At 50.1% G+C, this 21,716-nt stretch overlaps 1 protein-coding gene across 2 annotated transcripts in view; it reads right to left on the bottom strand.

Annotated features, from left to right (window-relative positions):
• The window catches only part of UGGT2 (UDP-glucose glycoprotein glucosyltransferase 2), a 1,586,510-nt gene that overhangs the window by 198,538 nt on the left and 1,366,256 nt on the right, over positions 1-21,716 (bottom strand). For both annotated transcript variants that reach the window (XM_078657956.1, XM_078657957.1), the window contains one exon: positions 5,136-5,237. In XM_078657956.1, the coding sequence (XP_078514082.1) occupies positions 5,136-5,237 (102 nt within the window). The remainder of the gene's footprint in view (positions 1-5,135; positions 5,238-21,716) is intronic.

Below are 21,716 nucleotides of genomic sequence, written 5' to 3'. Positions count from 1 at the left end.
ATGCATAAAGGAAGATTCTGAAGATTTGTACAGCTTGTTAATTTTTTGTTAACAATTGCATCAAATACTATGCATCTATATACAACATTAAGTGTTATGTCATCTTGCCTCTACTTTGGTCAACTGTTCAGGACAATGTAACCAACGCTGACATTATTCAGTTAATAAACATGAACAATGCTATTGTGATGGGTCCTTGATCAAATAAGTCCTTGCTATTGTACTGTGTCTTGTTCATGTCTTGAGATAGACAAAGTATCCATAATTGGGGTGGCGGGTGGGCGGGGGGTAATAAGAAAATAACCAACACATGTTTAGATCCTCCTGGAACTATTTCAATGCTCAGGGAATGGTAAACGGTAATAGTTCTGACATTGAGGCGCATGACTGATCCTTTTTATTAACAGATAATGCCAAAGTTAGTTACTTTACTTAACTCATGGTCAAAGCAGATCTTACATGACATTAACAATGCTGTATGTACATTCATAATCTTTATTGTATTCTTTTTTAACAACAAAATAAACATTAGTGGTACAATGTTTAAGATTTTGGTCTAATACATATCTAAAATTGAGTGGAATGCTACCTTACTTCTCGTATGTAACACAGTTGGGTATATACTGTTTTTATGCTGTACCCATAATTGTAACTAAATAAACTGTTAGGTGGCCGAAGTGTTTCTAAGATTTAGCACCCTTAACATTATACAATTTGCTTTTTGTGATACTACATCATATCACTAAGATAGGTCAAGTATTTATGGGTGTGGTTGTTAGTAACACTGCTACCTCCTTGTAATCAGTTCTAAGTAATTCACAGACAATTGGGAGCCCAACAGTTGTTTATACATGTCAGCCTGGAATTAAACCAATATGGGACCTAAACATTTACTACTTTGTCAAAAAAGCTTGAAACAGCTTTGACAAAAGTAAGTAACTTCACATATTATGTCCTTTGGTTGAAAAGATTTTGTGCAGAACACTCTCTCATCTTAAGCACTTCATAGTACCTGTGAATTAAGTTTGGCTTGAATTCAATTATGGGCCCTTTCTTTGTTATACCAACAAACATCTGCTACAGTCACATATATATGGAATGTGAGCTTCACTAGGTTTCTAAATTTCGCTAGGACTTAGAACTAACTCTTCCTCTATGGACGGTCAGAAATGTGCTATTTTTTGTTTATAAGGAGACCACAGAACCATATTCAACATTTTCACAGGAGTTCCAGGGATTACACTCCGCTCCAGACTTATTTGCAGTGATTTGAATAGTTTCTCTGGAATGGACTGGCCAATTGCCTCCTAGTGATGATTATATCCTTCTAATCTATGTTAGCCTTGAAGAAGTTCCTAAAAGGAATCAAATATGTTGATTGATTTGTTGCATCTGAAGTTGTTTTAAGAATAATTTGGGAAAAAGTCTGGCTTACGGAGTATCCATATGGAGTAGACATTGCAGTTGCTGGAACTCCACCTCTTCATTTTTGACTATGAATAATTGCCCGATTTGGCTATCATTGTCTGTCTCTCCCATTTTGGATTAGTGTACTCAAGAGTATAACTGATGATCTCCTGTCGAGTATAGAGACATCTGCTTCTAACTCTAGCTAAAAAGTTTGGAATCAAAGCAATTTGTTCATGTCGATGGAAGCAGTAGGCATTATTGGAGAAGCTTTGCTGTGGCATCTGCCTCTCATTTATTTACAAAAAAACCCAGTTCTGATTTGTGAATTAACCTACCGCTACATTTTCGGAGTTGACTTTTCCTATTTTATTTGGACTATTGAACTGACACACAATTCAAATGATACATAAAAGCCAAGGAATGGAAAAGTGATGTGAAGTTGATCCAGTTCATCCACTATGTATCTCACTACAGTGTCACACATCATACTCATACATAACATTGAGTAGGTCGGTCCTTGAAAAGTGCAAAGACTACTCATTTTTATAAAAATAAAAAAACATCCATTGTCTCATTTATCATCAATATACTGATGTATATAGAAGTCATTCAAAAATAGTTGTCTGTGTATGCTTACCAGAGTGGTTCAGGTGTCTCAATCAACTGTCGCACAACATACATTGTGGAATGATGGTAGGAATGTCCCTTTTCCAAGCTGGCCGGCTTGCCCCAGGTCCTCAGTTTGGGCAGCAGGAGTAGCTGGGTACAGCCAGGACAAGTGAGGTTGTGATGGATGCCTCTTATACTCAAAGGCCCGAGGACCAGTCAGGCACCCATGAGCCCCCTGCAGGTCTTCCCCATGCAGGGGTTTCTCAATATCATTCTCTGGGTCTCTTTAAGTGTCAGAACCAAAACAGCAGTGGGCAATGGTTGTTGGCCCCTCCTTTTCACCAAGGATGCACCTCTGGGTGGTGGGCCGCACACCTGAGTCCCACGCTCCACTTTGAAGTGATCGGCCAACTGGGGGCAATCCTTTGTCACACTTTATTTTTCAAGGGGGGACTGGTTTGGGGGTTCCAATGATGAAGCATTCCCAGGTTCCAAGGTTCTGAGGCGCAGGGGTCTGTTCTCAGGAGCACTGCACCACCGGCTCCTCACCTGGGGAGAGCGTTCCCTGGTTCCTCAGAGCTCGTGCCCAGGTACGAGTGAGGCCCAGCCATTGGTCTTTGGATTTCCTGCCCTCCAGTGTGCCTCAGGATCAGGCAGCCATGTCATGCAGCGGAGTATGCAGTCTGCCGCCATGTTGAGATCAGGCTGCATGAAGTCAGACGGGACGTGCCTGATGAGTCGCCACTTCTCCAGATAGTCAAGCTATGAGAGTGCTAATAAGCACTCCCAGAGGGCCACTGTAGGGGCTTTGGGGAGTTTGCTTGGGACTATCGGGCATGGATTTCATCAGATGGCAGAGGAGATCTGAGAGCACTCTCTAAGTGCATCCACCACCTTGGCCAGTTAGGCCACGTGGCCTACTAAATTTAGATACGTATAAATGCGAATCCATTGTGTTAAGCACTAGCTAAGACACAAGGAGGACCAGGTACAGGATAGCAGTCTCCCAAGGGTGAATATGCTTTCCTCTTGCCTGTAAGCCCACTTATATATTTTATGTATGTATGAATGTAGGTCACCTGCAGAACATCTCAGAGCTGAGCTATGAAGTGGATGCTTTTGTAAACCTATCTCTTCTTGGACTATTTTAATCTGCAAGTGGAAATAGTCATTTAGAATGATTTCTGAAGAGCATAATAATCTTGGAATGCCAGGCTCAATATATTTGTAAAGGAATGATCAACCAAGGCTCAACCTCCCTTTGAAGTAACTTCATCAGTGCATGGCTAAACTTCAAGCAGGATTAAGATGAAACATGGGGTGTGTCATGGGTTACAAGAATGATGCAGTCTGGATCATGACCCTCTGTTTAAAACACTCTTTGTAACAGATGAGATATTGCAGGACTGGAGCTGAACCAGAGCTGCTAGGACTAAATTAGAAGTGGAGTTGGCAGAACTGAAGCACACGTGAAGCTGGGAAAACTGTGGCAGAACTGGCACTGACAGTTCTATTACAGGAACAAAAACCCAAAAGCAGGAGCAACCAGAGGAGTTGCAACTTAATAGTGTCGTGATCACAGTCAATTTATATACTAGTAACAAAGAACGGATTTCAGATGAGGAGCCACATAACAAAAAAGAGTTTGTTACAGAACAGATATCACCAGACAGAAAAGGGCCAGTTTCAGAGACTGACATATTGCAATTGTGCACATGTTTGGTGGTGGTATAAAATATTCAGTGTGCAAACTAGACCTGTGAAATATTTGGTCATCATATTGGATTGGTGTTTTTGGTTGTTGGGTATGGTTCCACAAAAGGTACCAAGTGTCGCTGTTACTGACATCCAAATTATGTCTGCCTGCAATGAGGATCAGCATGTTCGATAGAGCAGTCCCAAAGGGAAGACGCGTTCTTGACAATCTTGATGCCATACAAGCAGTGCCAGGCAGGAACGGGATGGAGGTTCCTCACGCAAGTAACAGTCAGCTTCTGCTGGTCTACTGTCGCAAGGATTTGATCCTGTAGTAAACAACATTCACTGTATTGACAGTAAAAGTAGGTGCAATGTCTGAATCTCAAAATTTAAATTGCATTTTGTTTTTTAAAAGATTAAGATGTGACAGCTGGTGTCAAAAAAGGCAGTAACATTCGGCATGATACGCGTGTGTTGGGGCGGGTGGGAGTCATGCAATGGTTTGCACGGTGGGGGGGCGATTTAAAAAAAAAATAACAACTTACTGGTTTCCGCATTTTCCTGCTCTCCTGCCTCAGGCAGGAACAGGAAGAGGGCAGTCTCCCTTCCCTCCCCAAAGCCAATCACAACGCTGCAATGGCAGCGTTGTGATTGGAAGGGCAATGCCCAACCGGGCACCTATGTGGAGACCATTTTCACTATGTAGGCTTCATGCAGCCTACATAGAAAATATCCAGAGTGCGCTTGACTGGTTTGGTCAGCCAAGAGGACCGACCAAACAGCCAGGGCTCACAGCATTGTGCAAGCCTCTCCTCCCCGACCTGCCCACCCGCCCGCCCCCAACCAGGCATACCCTTCTGCTGTCTCGCAGTGCGAGAAGCAGGAAAATAAAATGGTATTTAAAATACCATTTTATGATTCTGCTTCTCGCACTGTGAGAAAGCAGTAGGGGAACGCTCCTCTGCCCTAATGGAGGAGCCGCCCCTGCTGAAATCTCAATTTTGAGTACCAGACGCATTTACAGTAGCTTAGCCCCTGATCCACTGATAACACTGTTAAAATAAAAGGCCACAGAGGGGAAGAGAAGAACCAAGCACCGGCAGGTATCTGATAAGACTGCAAGATGACTCACACCAAGACTCACTTGGTTTGAAAGGAGGTCGCAATGCATGTGGTACAGTTAAATGACAAATGCATTTATGTTACTTTTACCAACATTTAAACTAAATATAGGTGCAAAGCCATTGGCTTTTCTCCATGGGAAGCTCATGGAGACTTAGCAGCATGTTTTGTGGAGAAATGATATACAAAAAAGTTTACAGCAAGATCTTCATCTAAGAGTCGCTGATAAGCACACTGATAAGCACACAAGGACAGCCATCGCCATTCTGCACCTCAGCGGACTGAGCTTTGATTACCTTAAAAAACGTTCATACAAATGACCTGAAGCAACAGAGAAAATATTCAGCACATCATTTTTGTTCTTGCTAGTATCTTCTTTCTGAACAGCTCCTGCAAAACTTTTAGAAAAAAAAATATGTTACTGTTTTGGATCAAGTGCATTTTTAGTAAAACATAGACTCAAATTACTCATAATAAATATCATTATTATTCGAAATGTTGATAAAACTCTAGAGGGCTGGTGTAGAACATCTGCATTATTGGATTGTCTTCAAAATCACGCAAATTAAATAAATATTGTAAGTAAGACATAATGCCACTATCCGCAGCAGCTGCCAGTTCGCGTAACCACTCGCCAGCCTACTGCCTTCTATTTTTGATGGTATCATCCATGTGCTGGAGAATAAGTTATTGACTGATGGCAACTGTATTAAGGGTGTGCATAATTTTAGTTCATCAGCTAAAGGCACAGTCTGATAACTCAGTAGTCTTTGATCAGGTCGAGCTGGAGCATTCCGTGCCAAGTGTGACCTCCTCATTGCATGCACGGGAACTCCACAGCAGTGCCCCCTTACTTTCTTTACAACCTATAGGACACAGAACTGCGGAACAGTGTTACAAGTTTCCTTGAACACTCCATGTGGAGTGGTCGTAATTTAGGGCCTGGCATTTGGCAAAACACACCATCCACCAAAAAGTGGCAGGTGTCCAATCGGCATTTTTAGAGTGCTATTCTCATCGATGTACCCTGAATTTTCCCGAAGGGAACTCCACCTCTTTTTGGTGATGGTCTGTATCCACAGAACTCTGACTAAGGCCCTTGGCCTAAGCCCTCAGCAAGATACTCAAGCCACTAAGCAGGAGACAAACAAGGCCTTATCCTAGACAACTTCACTTAGCTGGAATTATTTGGTGGCCCTGTGAATATCTGGTCCCTGCCCCAACAGTGTATCCTCAATAGAGAGGAGTCAGTATTTTCTTCCAGTGTCTTGGAGAAGCTACAACTCAAGAACCAAAACTAGAGACATTTTTGAAGATTAAAATAGTTCAATAACATTTTGTGCAAAGTCAAACTTAGATATATTTTATATTTCTATATGGATTCTTCCACTCGACTGTGGCATCACTTGACCAAATCCTAATATGTGTCTCTCTTGTGAGTATTACTTAACACCTGAGTCACCATGAAGAAAATGCATTTGAATCCATTCACCGATGTTCCTTTTGGAAGGAGGGTATTGCATATGAAGTATACCACCTTCAGCTTTTGGGACTAGCCACATGAGAAACATGTCCACTTAAGGGCAGCTGGAAAGGAGCATTGTGGTGCCGACAGCAACTATGAATAAGGCACTCAGAACAGTACTGAGTTCAATGCAGTCACCCAGAGCTTGAACTTACCTAGTCAAGCCTCTATAGCTGTTAAATTGATTTCTACCACACAAATATGTAACCCTTGGCGGTTTTAGGAATCACTTCAAAAGTGGGATTTATCCCCACCCTTTATCATCTAATTGTCCTCTCCAGTCCACGACTCTCCCACTCATGCACCACTCCAGTCCTCTAATTTCTTCTTGCATTCAACATTTCTTCATTCGTAGGCTTGAACAAAAACATGAATTCATATATCTAATACATCAAGTTGTAAGCTTTTCTCCATTTCTCGTACATAGATTACCACCTTCTCTGCCTCTTATCGATTCTTTTTTCAACTTTAATCAATTTTTTTTTTTTTTTTTTTAGAATCAAACGTTTTTTATTGAGCAGCAACGTATCATTTAACACAGGCTGCCTACATCCAACGGCCGGCAGAGCACAGTCCAACAACGCTGAAACACAGCCTTAGGGTCTACACCCCCGGGGGCGACCCGGCGAGGATAAACCAAAGGCCAGGCAGAGCAACCAGATCTTGTATTGATACTGCATTTTATAGAAAAGAAAAAACAAACAGTGACATGAAAACAGAAGCCCACCCACCCCCTCCAACCTCCCCACCATGGTTCCTCCCTTCCCCCCGCCTCCCCACTCCGCATCAGCCCTGCCTGCGCCTCCGCCTCTGCCCACTCCCGCCTCCCAGCCCGCACAAAACCATCCAAATCTCCCTAGGAGCTTGTCTTCACCGGCTCCAACGGGATAAGCTGCAGGATTTGCATGAACTTGGGGCATGTCACCTCTCGCAAATCTCGTGATAGCATATGTATGAATGGTTCCCACAGCTCCGCATACGTCTCCCCCTTGCCATCCACACAAAGCGAAAGCCTCTCCATACCCAGCAGTAGCCACAGCCGTCTAATCCAATCTCTCGGGTCAGGGGCATCAGGGGAGCGCCACTGCCAAGAATGACTAGGCGCGCGGTCAGTAAAGCCATGGCTATCTGCCTACCCCGCATGGAGCGCAAGGGGAACGCTTTAGGGTGCGGTAGACCTAGCAGCACGTACTCCGGGGCCCTAGGAAATGTAATGCCGAATGCGTTGTCTACGTCGTCCAGGACCGCCTGCCAAAAACGCACTAGTTTGGGGCAGTGCCAGAGTAGATGCGTCAGGGTGCCTGTCGCACCGCAGCCCCGCCAACAGAGACTTGGGCATTTGGGATCCCACACGTGGATCCTCGCCGGGGTGTGATACCAGTAGGACACCATTTTGTAGGCCGATTCGGCCCCAGCCACATTAGTAGCAGTGTGGTGTGCGCGATAGTGCACCATGTCCCATTCCTTGTGAGTCAGCGGGCGGCCCAACTCCGTCTCCCATCGAACCTGCGCCTTAGTACGCTGCGTATGTGGCCGCGCAAGGATCAGTGCGTAAAGTTCAGAAATGAGTTTGCGGTCGTTGTTTTTACAGACAACCCAGCGCTCCAGCTTCATCATGGGGCTGGACATGTTAGCCACGTTAGAGGGTAGCGTGACCCAGTGAGCGACTTGCGAGTAGGGGAAGGCATCAGACTCAGGCAGATCAAAGTACTCCCGACGTAGAGAAGAGAACGGGATCAGCCCCTCTAAATCCCTCTTACAGCCCTGTTCTCTCCAGCGCTGAAACACTGGCGACGTGCAGCCTGGGGGGAACTCCGGGTTGTCTACAATAGGCGTCAAAGGCGACTGGAAGGTGGTCCAGCCCCGCCTGCACGCCAGTCGATCCCAGGCGTCCAGCGTTGGGGAGGTGACCGGCGACGAGTACAAGCCCCATGCCCTATGTTTACATGGGAGCCACAGTTCGCGCCAAATATTGTGGCCTGCCACCGCCTGGTCCATAAATAGCCAGTGTTTGCTGGACAGTGGTTTATTCCACTCAAGGATATAGTGCAGGCACGACGCTTGGTAGTATGCTTCAATGCAAGGGAAGCCCAGACCACCCTCTGCCCGGGGAGTTGTTACCCGGGCGAACGCCAACCGTGGACGCTTGTGGTTCCACAGAAATTTGGTAAGCAGCCTCTGCAGTTTTTTCAACGCCCCCGGCGGGGGGCGCAAGGGCAGCATCTGAAAGAGGTAGAGGATGCGCGGGAGGATCGTCATCTTTATCGCCGCCAGTCGACCAAACCAGGCCAGCTGCAACCGGGACCAATCCGAGACGGACTTGGTCGTCTGTTCAATCAGGAGCCTGTAATTGAGGGAAACAGTCTGTGGTATTGTGGGCACTACACGAATTCCGAGGTATGGGATGTCCGTATGGACCCATTGGAAGTCGAAGTCCCTCTGAAGATCCCGGACGTCTTCAGCCAGCACCGAGATGTTGAGGACCTGGGATTTAAGGAAGTTGACCTTGAAGCCAGCCACCGACCCGAACTCACGGAGCTCGTGGGAGAGGTGCCGCAGAGAAGAATAAGGTTGGGTGAGCGAGAGGATCACATCGTCGGCGTAAAGACTCACTTTGTGATCTTCTGCGCCAAAACGAATCCCGTGGATGGCCGCGTTGTCTCGGAGGCGTTGAGCGAACGGCTCCATATAGAGCGCGAAGAGCAATGGCGACAGGGGGCAACCCTGTCGCGTCCCGCGCGTGATGGGGAAATGCTCCGACCGGTATCCAATGACCCTCACCGCCGCTGTCGGGGAGGCATAGAGGCAGCGCACCCAGTTGACATAGGTGTCTCCTAGCCCAAAGGTTTTCAGGACCGCGAACAGGTACGGCCAGTCAACTCGGTCGAATGCCTTCGCGGCGTCTATGGAGAGGAATAGGGCCTGCGTACGGGAACGGTGCACTAAGTCCATTAGGTGTAGGAGTCTCTTGGTGTTTTCACCCCCCTGTCGCGTGGGGACAAATCCCACCTGATCAGGCTCAATAACTCCATCCGTGTACGGGCCAAGTCGAGCGGCTAAGATACCCGAAAATAGCTTCATGTCAACATTGAGGAGCGAGATGGGGCGGTACGAGCTGCACTCCTTGGCATCCTTCCCCGCCTTGGGGATAACCGTGATGACTGCTTCAGCCATAGAGGGAGTTACTCTCCCCGTCTCCCTGAAGGAGTTAAAGAGGCGCGTCAGGAAGGGTGCCAGCTTCCTGCAGAACTTCTTGTAAAAGATGGCAGAGAAGCCATCCGGCCCCGGGGACTTGGCCGGCTTCAGGCGCGAGATTGTGGAGATGACCTCTTCAATGCGTATCTCCGCATCGAGATTAGCCGCCGAACTCGGGGAGAGGGGCGTGATCCCGCATGTGGCCAGGTAGGCCTGGACTCGGTCAGGCTCGGGCGGTTCACACGTATACAGCGTGTGATAGAAGTGTTGAAAGGCCGCCGCCATGCGGTCGTCCGCTGTCTGCTCTACTGCGTTCGCGTCCCGAAAGGCCGGGATGGCCGCCTGTTGCATGCGTGCCCTCAAGCGGTGTGCCAGCATCCTGCCCCCCTTATCGCCACTAAGATAGAACTTATGTCGTAAGCGCAAGAGTGCATATTCGGCGCGGTCAAGATCTAGGTGTTTGAGCATGCTCCAGTTCTCTCCAGACCCGCTGCGCCCCGGTTCGCTTATGGATCGCCTCCAGCCCCCTTACATCGCTCTCAAGCTCTTCCCGTTTCTCCCTGCGCAGCCTAGCCAGTGACGCCGAGACCGCTATGCAGTCGCCCCTCACCACTAACTTAAGCGCTTCCCACACCGAGCTCAGCGGCATGTCGTCCACTTCGTTGGTCGCGAGGTAGTGTGTGAACGTGTCTCGCAAGCGAGCAACTACTGAGGAGGAATTGAGGAGAGAGTCGCGCAGGCGCCAGCCCCCCGATGATCGCTTCCACCCGTCCCCAGCCACCCGCACGGAAATGAGGGCATGATCGGATAGGGAGCGCAGGGCAATCTCCGCCGCAGAGAGCTGGGGCATAAGTGAGGTAGAAGCAAGGAAGTGGTCTAAACGTGCGTAAGTTTTGTGGGCCGCTGAATAGTAGGTGTAGTCGCGCTCTAAAGGGTGCAGAATACGCCAAACATCGTGGAGTTCCCCGTCCTGTAACCATAATAGCCCCCCTTGAACATGGCCCCAGTCTGGTGCGAGCGCGCTTCTGACCTATCCAAGGACGGGTCCATGACCACATTCAGATCTCCCCCCACCAGCACCCAGGGGTCAGGAGACGCCAGGGCGTCCGCAAGCGCTGAGGTCAGGAAGGGTTCCTGCTGAACATTAGGAGCATAGAGAGAGCCTACTGTAAAGCGGGTGTCGCCCCATTGGATCCTGACAGCTAGAAAGCGGCCCTTAATGTCGACCACCTGAGACAATATTTTGCAGTGCGCTTTCGCACTGATCAGAATCGCTACCCCCTGCTTCTTCGTAGCACAAGAGGACCACATTTGAATTGGAAAGCGTCTATCTCTCATTCTCTTAGTATCCTTGGAGAGGAGGTGCGTTTCTTGTAACAAGCAGATATCACTCTCTGCCCCCTCCAACAGCGACAGAATCGCTGCACGGGCTGTTGAGGCCCCGCACATTCAGACTGACAATTTTAAAATCCTTCCCCATCATACCGGCAGAACACAGAGAGCTCTACCAAGGCAAAGCACACCACACATTGGCAGCAGATCATTTAGCATTGAAATGGAGGCATTTAACGGCTGATGCGGAGTCCCCCCTCCCCCCCAAACCCCCCAACCCAACTTCCCCCCACTTCCCCCCAAAGAAAACCCCCCAGTAACCAAATCCCCAACAACATGACAGGACCCCCCCGCACAATAGGCAAAAGGAGGGAACAATAGTCCGTCACAAAAGTCCAAAGGGCTGGGGGCATGGACTCGGCCCCGCCAACCACCAGGGTCCTGATGCAGGATATCTCCCCTGGCGGGCATGACACTACATTACCCATCTGAGTCCAGACGATAGGTCCCTCCGACACCAGCCGTCAGCCTGCAGAGGTCAAGCATGCGAATCGGGATCCCTCTGGGGTCTCCGTCACCTTCGCTACAGAAGCCACGGCCGCCCCCCTCTCCTTCAGGCTAATGGACAAGTCCGGACCTGCAGGTTTCGCTGGTTTGCCCACTGTTTGCCACTCTGCGGAGCGACGACGCCGTCTCGCAGGGGAGGACGAGGCTTCCGGCTGGACATCAGATCCATCCAGCCCTAACAGTTCACGAGCCGACTCCAAGGACCTCACCTGAATCAACTTGCCTTTCCATTCGAAGACCAGTCTGAAAGGATGCCCCCAGGAGTAGGGGACCCCCTGCTCACGTAGGAAGGTGGTGATCGGCCTAAAGTCTCTCCGCTTGGCCAGAGTGGAAGCCGCCAAATCCTGGTATGGCACCGGGCGATGGTCACGGAACATGAGGGGATTGTGCTCGCGAGCCTTCCTCAGAATCCTTTCTTTAAGCTGAAAATCGTGGACGCACACCAGGATATCAGGGGGAGGGGCATTGGATCCACGCGGAAGGCCGACCTTGTGAACTCTGTCTAACTGGATCTCTCGTAGGTCCTCCTCTTGTAGGACGTGGCGGAAGAGGCGGTCGACGTATTCCCGTAGGTCTGTTCCCTCTCCTTTCCACGGGACTGCTCGAATCCAAATATTATTGCGGCGGGATCTAGATCCTCCGTATGAGCCTGCAAGTCCAGGTTCTGCTCCGTGAGGCGCAGTACATCTTGCTGGAGCTGATGTATGTCCTCGGCCGTCCCCAAGTCATGATCTTCCAGCGTTGCAACCCTGTCTCCAATGGCGTCAACGTCCCTCCGCACCTCCTTCAAATCTGCTGCTAGCTGAGCCCGCAGCTCCTGGATGTCCTCTTTTATTGCTGCAAAGAGCTCACGCATAAAGGCTTTGGTGGCAGGGGCTTCGTTGTCATCCAGACAGTGGGGCTTGTCGGCCACCAGCGTGGGTCCCAGCGGCGAGCTCTTCGGAACTCCGTCTTTCGGGGGTTTGTCCTTTTTCGGTCTGTTCGACGTCATGGTGCCTCTTCCCCTCTGCTACACCACAGCAATGGTCGACACGCGGCACCTGTGAGTTGCTTCGCGGGGCTTCCTCAGCCGCCCAATCACCCAGGGTACCAGGCAAACTTGCCTGCGGGTCTTTCGTCCACTGCGTCGTCCCGCGCTTGTGGACCCGGCACTGCTGCGTCCCCACCACCAGGCCAAGGCGAGCCGCCCCAAGCCCGGGTAAGAGGAGCACGAGCGCAGACCCGGGGCCCTCCTGAATAGCCAAGACCCGAGTTATCCCACTGTCCCAGGGGTCTGTCAATGGTACGGCGCACTATGGCATCAAGAGTCACTCCCTGCGGGGCCATCCATGGGGGCCGCCCCTCCGGCACTGTTGGCGCCAAACGCACTCTCCACGCCGCTCTCCGGGGCAGGTCCCCCCCGCGTAGGTAGGCCTTCCTACCAGGGCACAGCTCCACCTGCAGGTTCACAGGGTGGCGGGTATTCAGTGCGGGCTCCCCACGGCTCGTTGCCTCTCCCCCCGCGGCGCTCCCCGCCTCAGGTCCCTCGGGGTCCGCTTGATGTAGTCCGGATCGGGTCAGGTCAGCGCCTTCTGGCCGCACCTCCAGCGGGCCGGGCAGTCGTAGATGCTCCGTAGGGCACCCTGGTAGTGGCCCGTCAGCCCTCACCGCAACGCCGCGAGGTCTGGAGACCCTCCGCGAGGGCCGCGCTGATTCCGGCCTTCAGCGCCGGGGACTCTCGTAGCTGCCCGCCGGAAGCAGGCTCAGGCAGCAGGAGGGCGCAATACTCGGTCGCGCGCCGATGAGAGGCCGGGCCCAGCAAGTCCGCGACGCCGCTTCAGAACGGCAGTTCGCTCCGCGGAGACCTCCCGGGCAGTGTTCGGATGCCGGGCAGCGGCCGTGGGTCTCGAATAGGGATCTCTGCAGGGCTTATAACAACGCTTTACATAAAAAACGGCGACGGAGGGACCGATCGAGACGTCTCACTCCGCCGCCATCTTGGCCACGTCCCCCCCCTTTTTTTTTTAAACATGCACACATTGCATCATTTACAAGCAGTGTTGTCCCACTGAGCTAAAGACAAGATGCCTAAGGAAAAATACAAGAGAGGCTTGATGCATTCACAACACTTCCTCAAAAATAGATGATCGTTTTAGAGCCCTATAAAGACGGATGACTAACCCAGTCCTGTTTTTAGTATTTTAGAAGACATTTTCAGATCTCTCAAAGGGATTAGATTACAACATAGTTTCAGAGTCATAATAGTTGATTCTTTATTTACTTGAAGATGGGCCATTTATTTACAGGCAGATAATATATAACAATGCTGGATTATCTTTAGTTCATGGACACAAGAAAATGCTAATTTTGTACTGTTAGAAATGGGGGTCTCTAGTTGGCATAGGTAGATACCTTTGTCCAAATAGGGACCTTTGCTTCTAGTCAGGGTAAGGGGGATAAACTTCTAAAATAACCCCTGCTCACCCCCTTGTTAGCTTGGCACAAGCAGACAGCCTTATCTCAGTCGGTGTGTAAAGAATTAGTGAACACATACAGTAAGACAGTGAAAACACACCACTTTAGAAAAATAAGTATCCTGATGAAAACCAAACACAAGACAAAAACAACAAAAATGCACAATACAGTACTAAAAATATGTCTTTCAAATGGTAGAAATAGTTGAGCTCAAAGTAAATTGCAGATACAACACTTTTCACACAAAGTCCCTTGGATGCGTCGCACAAACAAACAAAAAGAGCCGCAGGGAAGGTGATGTGTCTGTTCCTTACACTCAGGGAAGGTGATACATCGGTTCCTTGCTTCGGGGGAGGTGATGTGTCGATTTCTTACTGCATCCCCCAACGATGCATCAGACCAGGCGCTTTGCTGGGATGCGACGATGCGTGGTTTCTTGCAGACGCACAGCAGGGCTTGCGTTAGAATTGGTGCGGTGATCTCGGACTTCGGAGACTGATGCACTCAATGTGGCATGCGGCGATTCCTGGAGCCGGAGGAGGCAGTGCGTCGGTTACTTCAGCGATGCATCGGAAACAGGCACGGATGCATCATGCTTCTTGATGTTGCGTGGCTTTCCCAGCTCCCAGCAGCTAGAATAATCTCCAGAGGCCCAGGACAGCTACAGGCACCTCCTGGGAGGTCAGAAATCCCAGCAAGGAAGTTCAGTCAGTGGAGTTAGGGGCCGAAGTCTTTGTGACCCTGAGACTTCAGAACAAGAGGGAAGCTGTTCTTCAAGCCCTAGGAAATCTTCCTCAAGCAGGGGACACAGCAAATAGCAAAGTTCATTTCCCTTTCCTTGGCAGAAAGTAGCCACTGTAGGCGAGCCCCAGACAGAAAACCGCACAGGGGCAGTACTCCTCTTCAGTTTCTCCAGCTCTTCTCCTTGGCAAAGGTCCACTTGATTTGCCAGAAGCGTTCTAAAAGTGTGGGGTCTGGGCCCCTCTTTTTATACAGCAAAATCCTTTGTTCTCTGGTGGCAGAGAAGTCCTGTACTCAGTCAAAACCAGTTCTGTCCTCTCTGGTGCAGCTTCCTGGCAGGAGGTGGAGACAGCATTGTGGAAGGCAGACCAGGCCCATTTAGGTGAAATTAAATCTCCTCCCCCTACTCCAAATGCAGGCCAGTTCTATCCAGCCCAGCCCTGACTCATCCAGACTCTTTGGAGCCACTGCACCACTCCAGTCCTGACACTCCAAACCCAGACAGTCAATCCATATCCCATCAGAGGCACACCGGATGGCTAAGCAAGAAAATACCTACTTTCTAAAAGTGGTATTTTCAAACACAGAATGCAAAAATCACCCTCACTAAAAGATGCATTTTAACATTCTGAGTTCAGGCACACCAAAACTTTACTTTCCAACCTTGTTAACAGGGGTAGTTATGTTTATAAGCTGTAATATGCAAACTCCCAATTCTATCCTATGGGAACTGGTAGCCTTGCAATACTGAAAATCTAAATTGCCAGTATTACACTATCTGGACATGAAACCCGCCAGAGCATGTCCCACCTTTCACATACACTGCACCCTACCCACAGGGGTACCTTACGTGTAACTAACATGTAAGAAGAGGGAAGGTTAGGGCCTGGCAAGTGCACTTGCCAGGTCGACATGGCAGTACCAGACTGCACACAGGCTCTGCAATGGCAGGTCTGAGTTACATTTAAATGCTGCTTATGTGGGTTGCACAATCCGTGCTTCAGCCCACTAGCAGCATTTGATTTACAGGCCCTGGGCACACACAGAGCACTGTACTAGGGACTGACTAGTAAATCAAATATGCCAATCATGGAATCACCAAACCATAACAATAGTTTACAAATGGGGCACTTGCACTTTGACACTGAACAGCAGTGGCAAAGTGCCCATAGCATCTAGACCAGCAAAATGAAGTCCAACACACAGCAAATACACAGGAATCAAAAATACTGGGGAAACCAATGCCCATGATGCCAGGTCTAACAAGTACCAATGAAAGAACGCCAATACGTGTTTCATGACAATAAACTATGTTGTCGCTTCTTTAAGGCACAAACAATCTATTGGTATACAGTCCATTAAAACTTTTTTTTTTTTATGTTTAACATGGAACCGAGAACTGAATGTAAATAATGTAATCTTAAAATTAATGAATGATATAAGCTTCGATTGATATTTTCTATAGGACAGAATGATGAATTTCTGAAACTTCATACTGTTGTTTATATATCTGCCCCTTTGCTAGGTTGCAAACCCTACACCTGACAGCTAAAATCAGAGCGTTGTGATTAAAATAGATACTCGCAAACAATAGATACATCTCATTTAGTTAAGAAACTTTACCAGATCACGGTTTTAAATGTCCCAATAACTGAAATACTCACCGTAAATATCTATGTCCGAGTGCAGTAACTAAGATCGATACTTAAGCAAACATACTCGTACACAACAGACGACACTGCAAAGAGTTTAAATACAAGTTTGACTGATGGCTTCAGGAGAAAAAATATATAATAGTTAAATGAAATGTATGCATGTTTTGAAGACTGGAGCGTTTTCTTTTAGTCTCGGGTATTAATTCCTAAAATGTTATGTAGACTTATAGATTGTTCAGGCACTGAATTAACAACTACTTAATTCATTGTTGCGAAACTAGTATTCCAGGAACTAAAGGAAAGTATACATTTTAATAGATTATCTGATTGTAAATAAATTGACTATTTTATGTAGAGTGCAAATAGAGCATCAAGTATCAGAACTCTGAAACCATGGTGTAAACTATTTCTTTGAGAGACCTCAACCTGTCTTCCAAAGAGTACATTGAGCAGTGTAAGGGAAGGTACACTGCATTGAACCGCCTCTCCCCCCTCGGTTTGCTTCATGTGCTCTTTTTGGTATTACGCAGGTTGTGGTACCTTAGTGTCCATGAAGTGCTCATTCGTCTACTTTCTACAGGTTTTTGGCATCTTTAAGCATAGTACAATTGATAACTGACAAGGCAGGGTCTCACACATGTATTTAGCTTCGCTGTAGCATCAAACCATGAGATGCTCCCATGAGCAGACAGTGTGTGGCACGCTCACCTTGACCTAAAGAATCTGTTCATACCGGCCCACTACAAGTAGAAATTCCCTATGATCTCAATACCAAAATGTCTTAGCCATGGTTATTGTTTAACACAGGTTGTCTGAGTGGCATTTCATCGATACAGCAAGATGTGGCCAAGCCCCTAGCACTGAACTGTTGTTTACTCTGCACAGGGCACTCAATCACCTAGGAAAGTGTGGCATTGGAAAGGCACAAGTTCACTATTGCCAATGCTCTGATCCAACCAATATCTGTGCTAAGCTAAATAGGCAGTAGCTGAAAGCCAATGGGCGAGATTAATGCAAAATCTGTCAAATAAATTGATAACTGGAAATAATAATAACATAATAAGTGCAGGGGGCAAATGTTTTCCTGAGGGGCCTGCCCCTGGCACCACTGACTGTTGGGTTGCTGAACATCAAGGCTGTCTACTCTTGATTCAATTTCAAGCCTCTTTCTCCCACCGCTCTACACATCAGGTCTCCTTATCTCACACGTGCAGGCTTTTTTTCATCTCTGCTTTCTTCCTTGGTCTCTGTTTCCCGTCTTTCTCTCCCCCCTTCCTCCTGCCTTTTCTGCATTTCTCTCACCTTCTCTGTCTTAGACTGATACTGAAAAGAAGTCCCGTCTCTAAAAATTAGGTCCCGTGCACATCCCCCACAACCATCTGCACGACTGAAGTACTGATGAACAAGTTACTTACCTTCGGTAACGATATATCTGTAAGAAACAGTAGTTAGTATTAGATTCCTTACCTTAGAATATCCCCAGGCGTCAGTCTGGATCCGGAAACTTTTGCGTAGCAGTACCCCTGCGCGTCGGTAGGCGTCGTCTGCAGGCGTCCCCTGCGGCTCCGCGTCCGTCGTTGGCGTCGTGCGCCGTGATGACGTCGCTGGAGTATATAGACGCCGCCTCCGCGCGCTGACGTCAGTTCTTTGCACACAGCTTTTCCGCGCCAGAACACGCAGAGCCATGTAAGAACCAACACTGGTGCCATGCGAAACTAGGGCCCTGAAGGGGATGACCTTAACCCTATGTATCAGTTCGCAGAACGGGGAGGATGGGTGGGGCGGTAAGGAATCTAATACTAACTACTGTTTCTTACAGATATATCGTTACCGAAGGTAAGTAACTTGTTCATCTGAAAGAAACAGGTTAGTATTAGATTCCTTACCTTAGAATAGATACCCCAGCAATACCAACCCCGGTGGTGGGTCTGCGAACCAATACAGCTTACACCAGAAAGTCCTGGAGGACAGAACGGCCAAAGAAGCCATCCCTCCGGACTTGACTGTCCAGGCAGTAGTGCCTTGCAAACGTGTGCAGCGAGGCCCACGTAGCCGCCTGACAAATGTCCTGCAAGGGGACTCCCCGGCCCAGGGCAGTAGTAGCCGCCGTGGCCCGAGTGGAATGGGCCCTCAGCCCAACAGGAGGCTCCTTCCGAGCCAAAGAGTAGCACGCTTTGATGCACAGGACGACCCACCGAGAGATGGTCCGCTTATGCACCGCCCGTCCCTTCTTCGCACCCACGTAGCCAACAAACAGTTGGTCATCCACCCGGAACTGGCGAGTGCGATCCATATAAAATGAAAGCGCACATTTTGGGTCCAGACGATGGAGCCGCTCTTCATCCTTTGAAGGATGCGGAGGCGGGAAGAAGGAGGGTAAGGTGATGGACTGCCCGATGTGAAAAGCAGAGACTACTTTGGGCAGGAAAGAAGGTCTAGATCTCAGAACCACCTTGTCTGGATGAATGGACATGAAAGGAGGTTTGACAGAAAGAGCCTGGAGCTCACTCACTCTCCTGGCAGAGGTGATGGCAACCAGGAAGGCCGTCTTTAAAGTCAGGAGACGGAGAGGACAGGAATGAAGTGGCTCAAAGGGAGCACACATCAAGAAGGTCAGAACCAGGTTCAAGTCCCACTGAGGCATCACAAACGGAACAGGTGGATACATGTGCGTGATGCCTTTCAAGAATCTCGTTACAATAGGGGACTTGAACAAAGAAGGTTGATCAGGCAGCCTTAGAAAGGCCGAAAGGGCAGAAAGGTAGCCCTTGATAGTGCCCAGAGCAGAGCCCTGCTGGGCAAGAGAGAGAAGAAAGAGGAGAACCTCGGAAAGAGGGGCAGAAAGAGGGTCCACAGCCTTTGCTGTGCACCATGCCACAAATCTGTTCCACCGGCAGGCGTATACCGACTTTGTGGAGGGACGCCTGGCTGCCAGAATCACATCACAAACTTCAGGAGGCAAGTCAAATGGCCTCAACTGTCGCCGCTCAATCTCCACTCATGGAGGTGGAGACTGGACAGGTTCGGGTGGAGGACCGTCCCCTGCTGCTGCGACAGAAGGTCCTCCCGAAGGGGCAGGCGGATCGAGGGACCGACTGACATGCTGAGTAGCTCGGGATACCAGTACCTTCGAGCCCAGTCCGGAGCCACAAGGATAACTTGGGCCCGGTCGCGCCTGATCTTCTTCAGCACTCTGGGCAGAAGTGGTATAGGCGGAAAGGCGTACAATAGACCGCAACTCCACGCGCGCCAAAAGGCGTCGCCGTGCGAGTGCCGTCTTGGAAACTCCAACGCGCAGAACTGATGACATTGCGCGTTCGCTTCTGTGGCGAATAGATCTAACCAAGGCTCTCCCCATTTCAGAAAGAGGCCTTGCGCCACGTCCGAGTTCAGACGCCATTCGTGATCCACCGAGCACCGACGGCTGAGTTTGTCCGCCCTGGCGTTCAGAGAACCTGCCAGGTGTTGAACCATCAGAGTCACGCTCTGACGTTCCAGCCATTGCCAGAGACGCAGCGCCTCCTGGCAAAGGGTCCACGACCCCACTCCCCCTGCTTGTTGCAGTACCACATGGCGGTGGTGTTGTCCGTGAACACCTGCACTACACTCCCGTTGACAAAGGGGAGGAATGCCTTCAGTGCTAGACGGATCGCCCGCAGCTCCAACAGGTTTATATGGAGCCGGGACTCCGCCGGAGACCAGATGCCTCTGATCTCCGCCTCTCCCCAGCCCTGGAGGGACGCGTCCGTCACAACCACGTGCTCCGGTTGGGGAAGGGAGAGGGATCTGCCTCTGACCCAATCGCGGTCCGTAAGCCACCACTGCAGTTGTCTCGCAGTGCCCTCCGAGATCAAGACATGGTCGGACAAGTTGCCCTGATGCTGGGCCCACTGAAACTTCAGGTCCCACTGCAGAGCCCGCATCCGCCACCGGGCGTGATGCACCAGAAGGATGCAGGAAGCCATCAGCCCCAGCAGCCGCAGCGTCAACCTGACCGAAACCCGGGATAACGGCTGAAAGATGGGAATCAAAGCCTGTATATCCCGGACTCGCCGTTCCGGAGGATAAACCCGAAACTGCGCCGAGTCGAGAACCGCTCCGATGAAAAGGAGCTGCTGAGAGGCACACAGGTGTGATTTCGGCACATTGATGGAAAACCCCAGCTCGTGCAGGAGGTCTGCCGTCATCTGAAGGTGGTGGACGACTGTCTAGGGCAAGCCCGCCTTCAACAACCAGTCGTCCAGGTAGGGGAAGACTGAAACCCCCAACCGGCGCAGATGGGCTGCGACCACCGCCATCACCTTTGTGAACACCCGTGGGGCGCTGGTAAGGCCGAATGGGAGCACGATAAACTGAAAGTGCTCGTGGCCTACCGTGAACCGCAGGTAACGCCGGTGGGCCGGCAGGACGGGGATGTGAAAATACGCATCCTGCAAGTCCAACGCTACCATCCAGTCTAGCGGGTCTAGAGCAGCCAAGACCTGAGCCAAAGTCAACATCTTGAACTTCTCCTTCCGGAGGAAGCCGTTGACGTTCCGTAGATCCAAGATAGAACGTAGGCCCCCTTTGTCCTTCTTGGGTACCAGAAAGTAGTGGGAATAGCAACCACGCCCTACTTCTGGCCCAGGAACGTGCTCGACGGCCCCCTTGGCCAAGAGGGCCGTAACTTCCTCCTGCAGAAGTGTCAAGTGGTCCCCCGACACACGGTGGTTCTGCGGTGGCATGGCTGGAGGAGTGGTCTCGAAGGGGAGGGAGTAGCCCCTTCGGACGAGCTGCAGCTCCCACCTGTCCGATGTGATTGCGCGCCAGCGGGAGTGGTGATGGCGAACCCTCCTACCCACTGGCGTCACATGGGCCTGAAAGCACGGACTAGGAGGATTTGGAGGCCGATGCTGCGGGGGGAGGTGTGGTCTGACCTCGCCGTTGTCCCCGACCGCCTCCACGGCGGATTCCACGGCCGCCACCACGTTGAGAAATGTTTTGCGGCGCGTGGCTGGCAGCACGTGTGGGACCGCCCCTTCCTTGGCCACGAAAGGAGCGAAACGAACCCGTTTGCTGGCGCTGGGACGAGAGACCCAAGGACTTGGCCGTGACCCTGGAGTCCTTGAAGCACTCCAGCGCGTGGTCCGCTTTGTCGCCAAACAGGCGACTGCCATCGAACGGCATGTCCATCAAGGCATTCTGGACATCTGCCGAAAAGTTGGCGGACCTCAGCCAGGCGTGGCGACGAATCGCCACCGTCGTGGACATCGCTCTGCCCAGCGAGTCGGTCGTATCAAGACCACACCGGATGGAGTATTTTGCTGCGTCTCGGCCTTCAATCATAGCCTTGCCGAGCTTTGCTCGTACCTCCTGTGGGCATTCTGGCAGCAGGTCCGCGACCGTATCCCACAGAGAGTGGGAGTAGC

This window comes from Lissotriton helveticus, chromosome 8, assembly GCF_964261635.1.
Source record: "Lissotriton helveticus chromosome 8, aLisHel1.1, whole genome shotgun sequence".
Taxonomy (NCBI): domain Eukaryota; kingdom Metazoa; phylum Chordata; class Amphibia; order Caudata; family Salamandridae; genus Lissotriton; species Lissotriton helveticus.
This window is presented reverse-complemented; position numbering and strand designations above follow the sequence as displayed.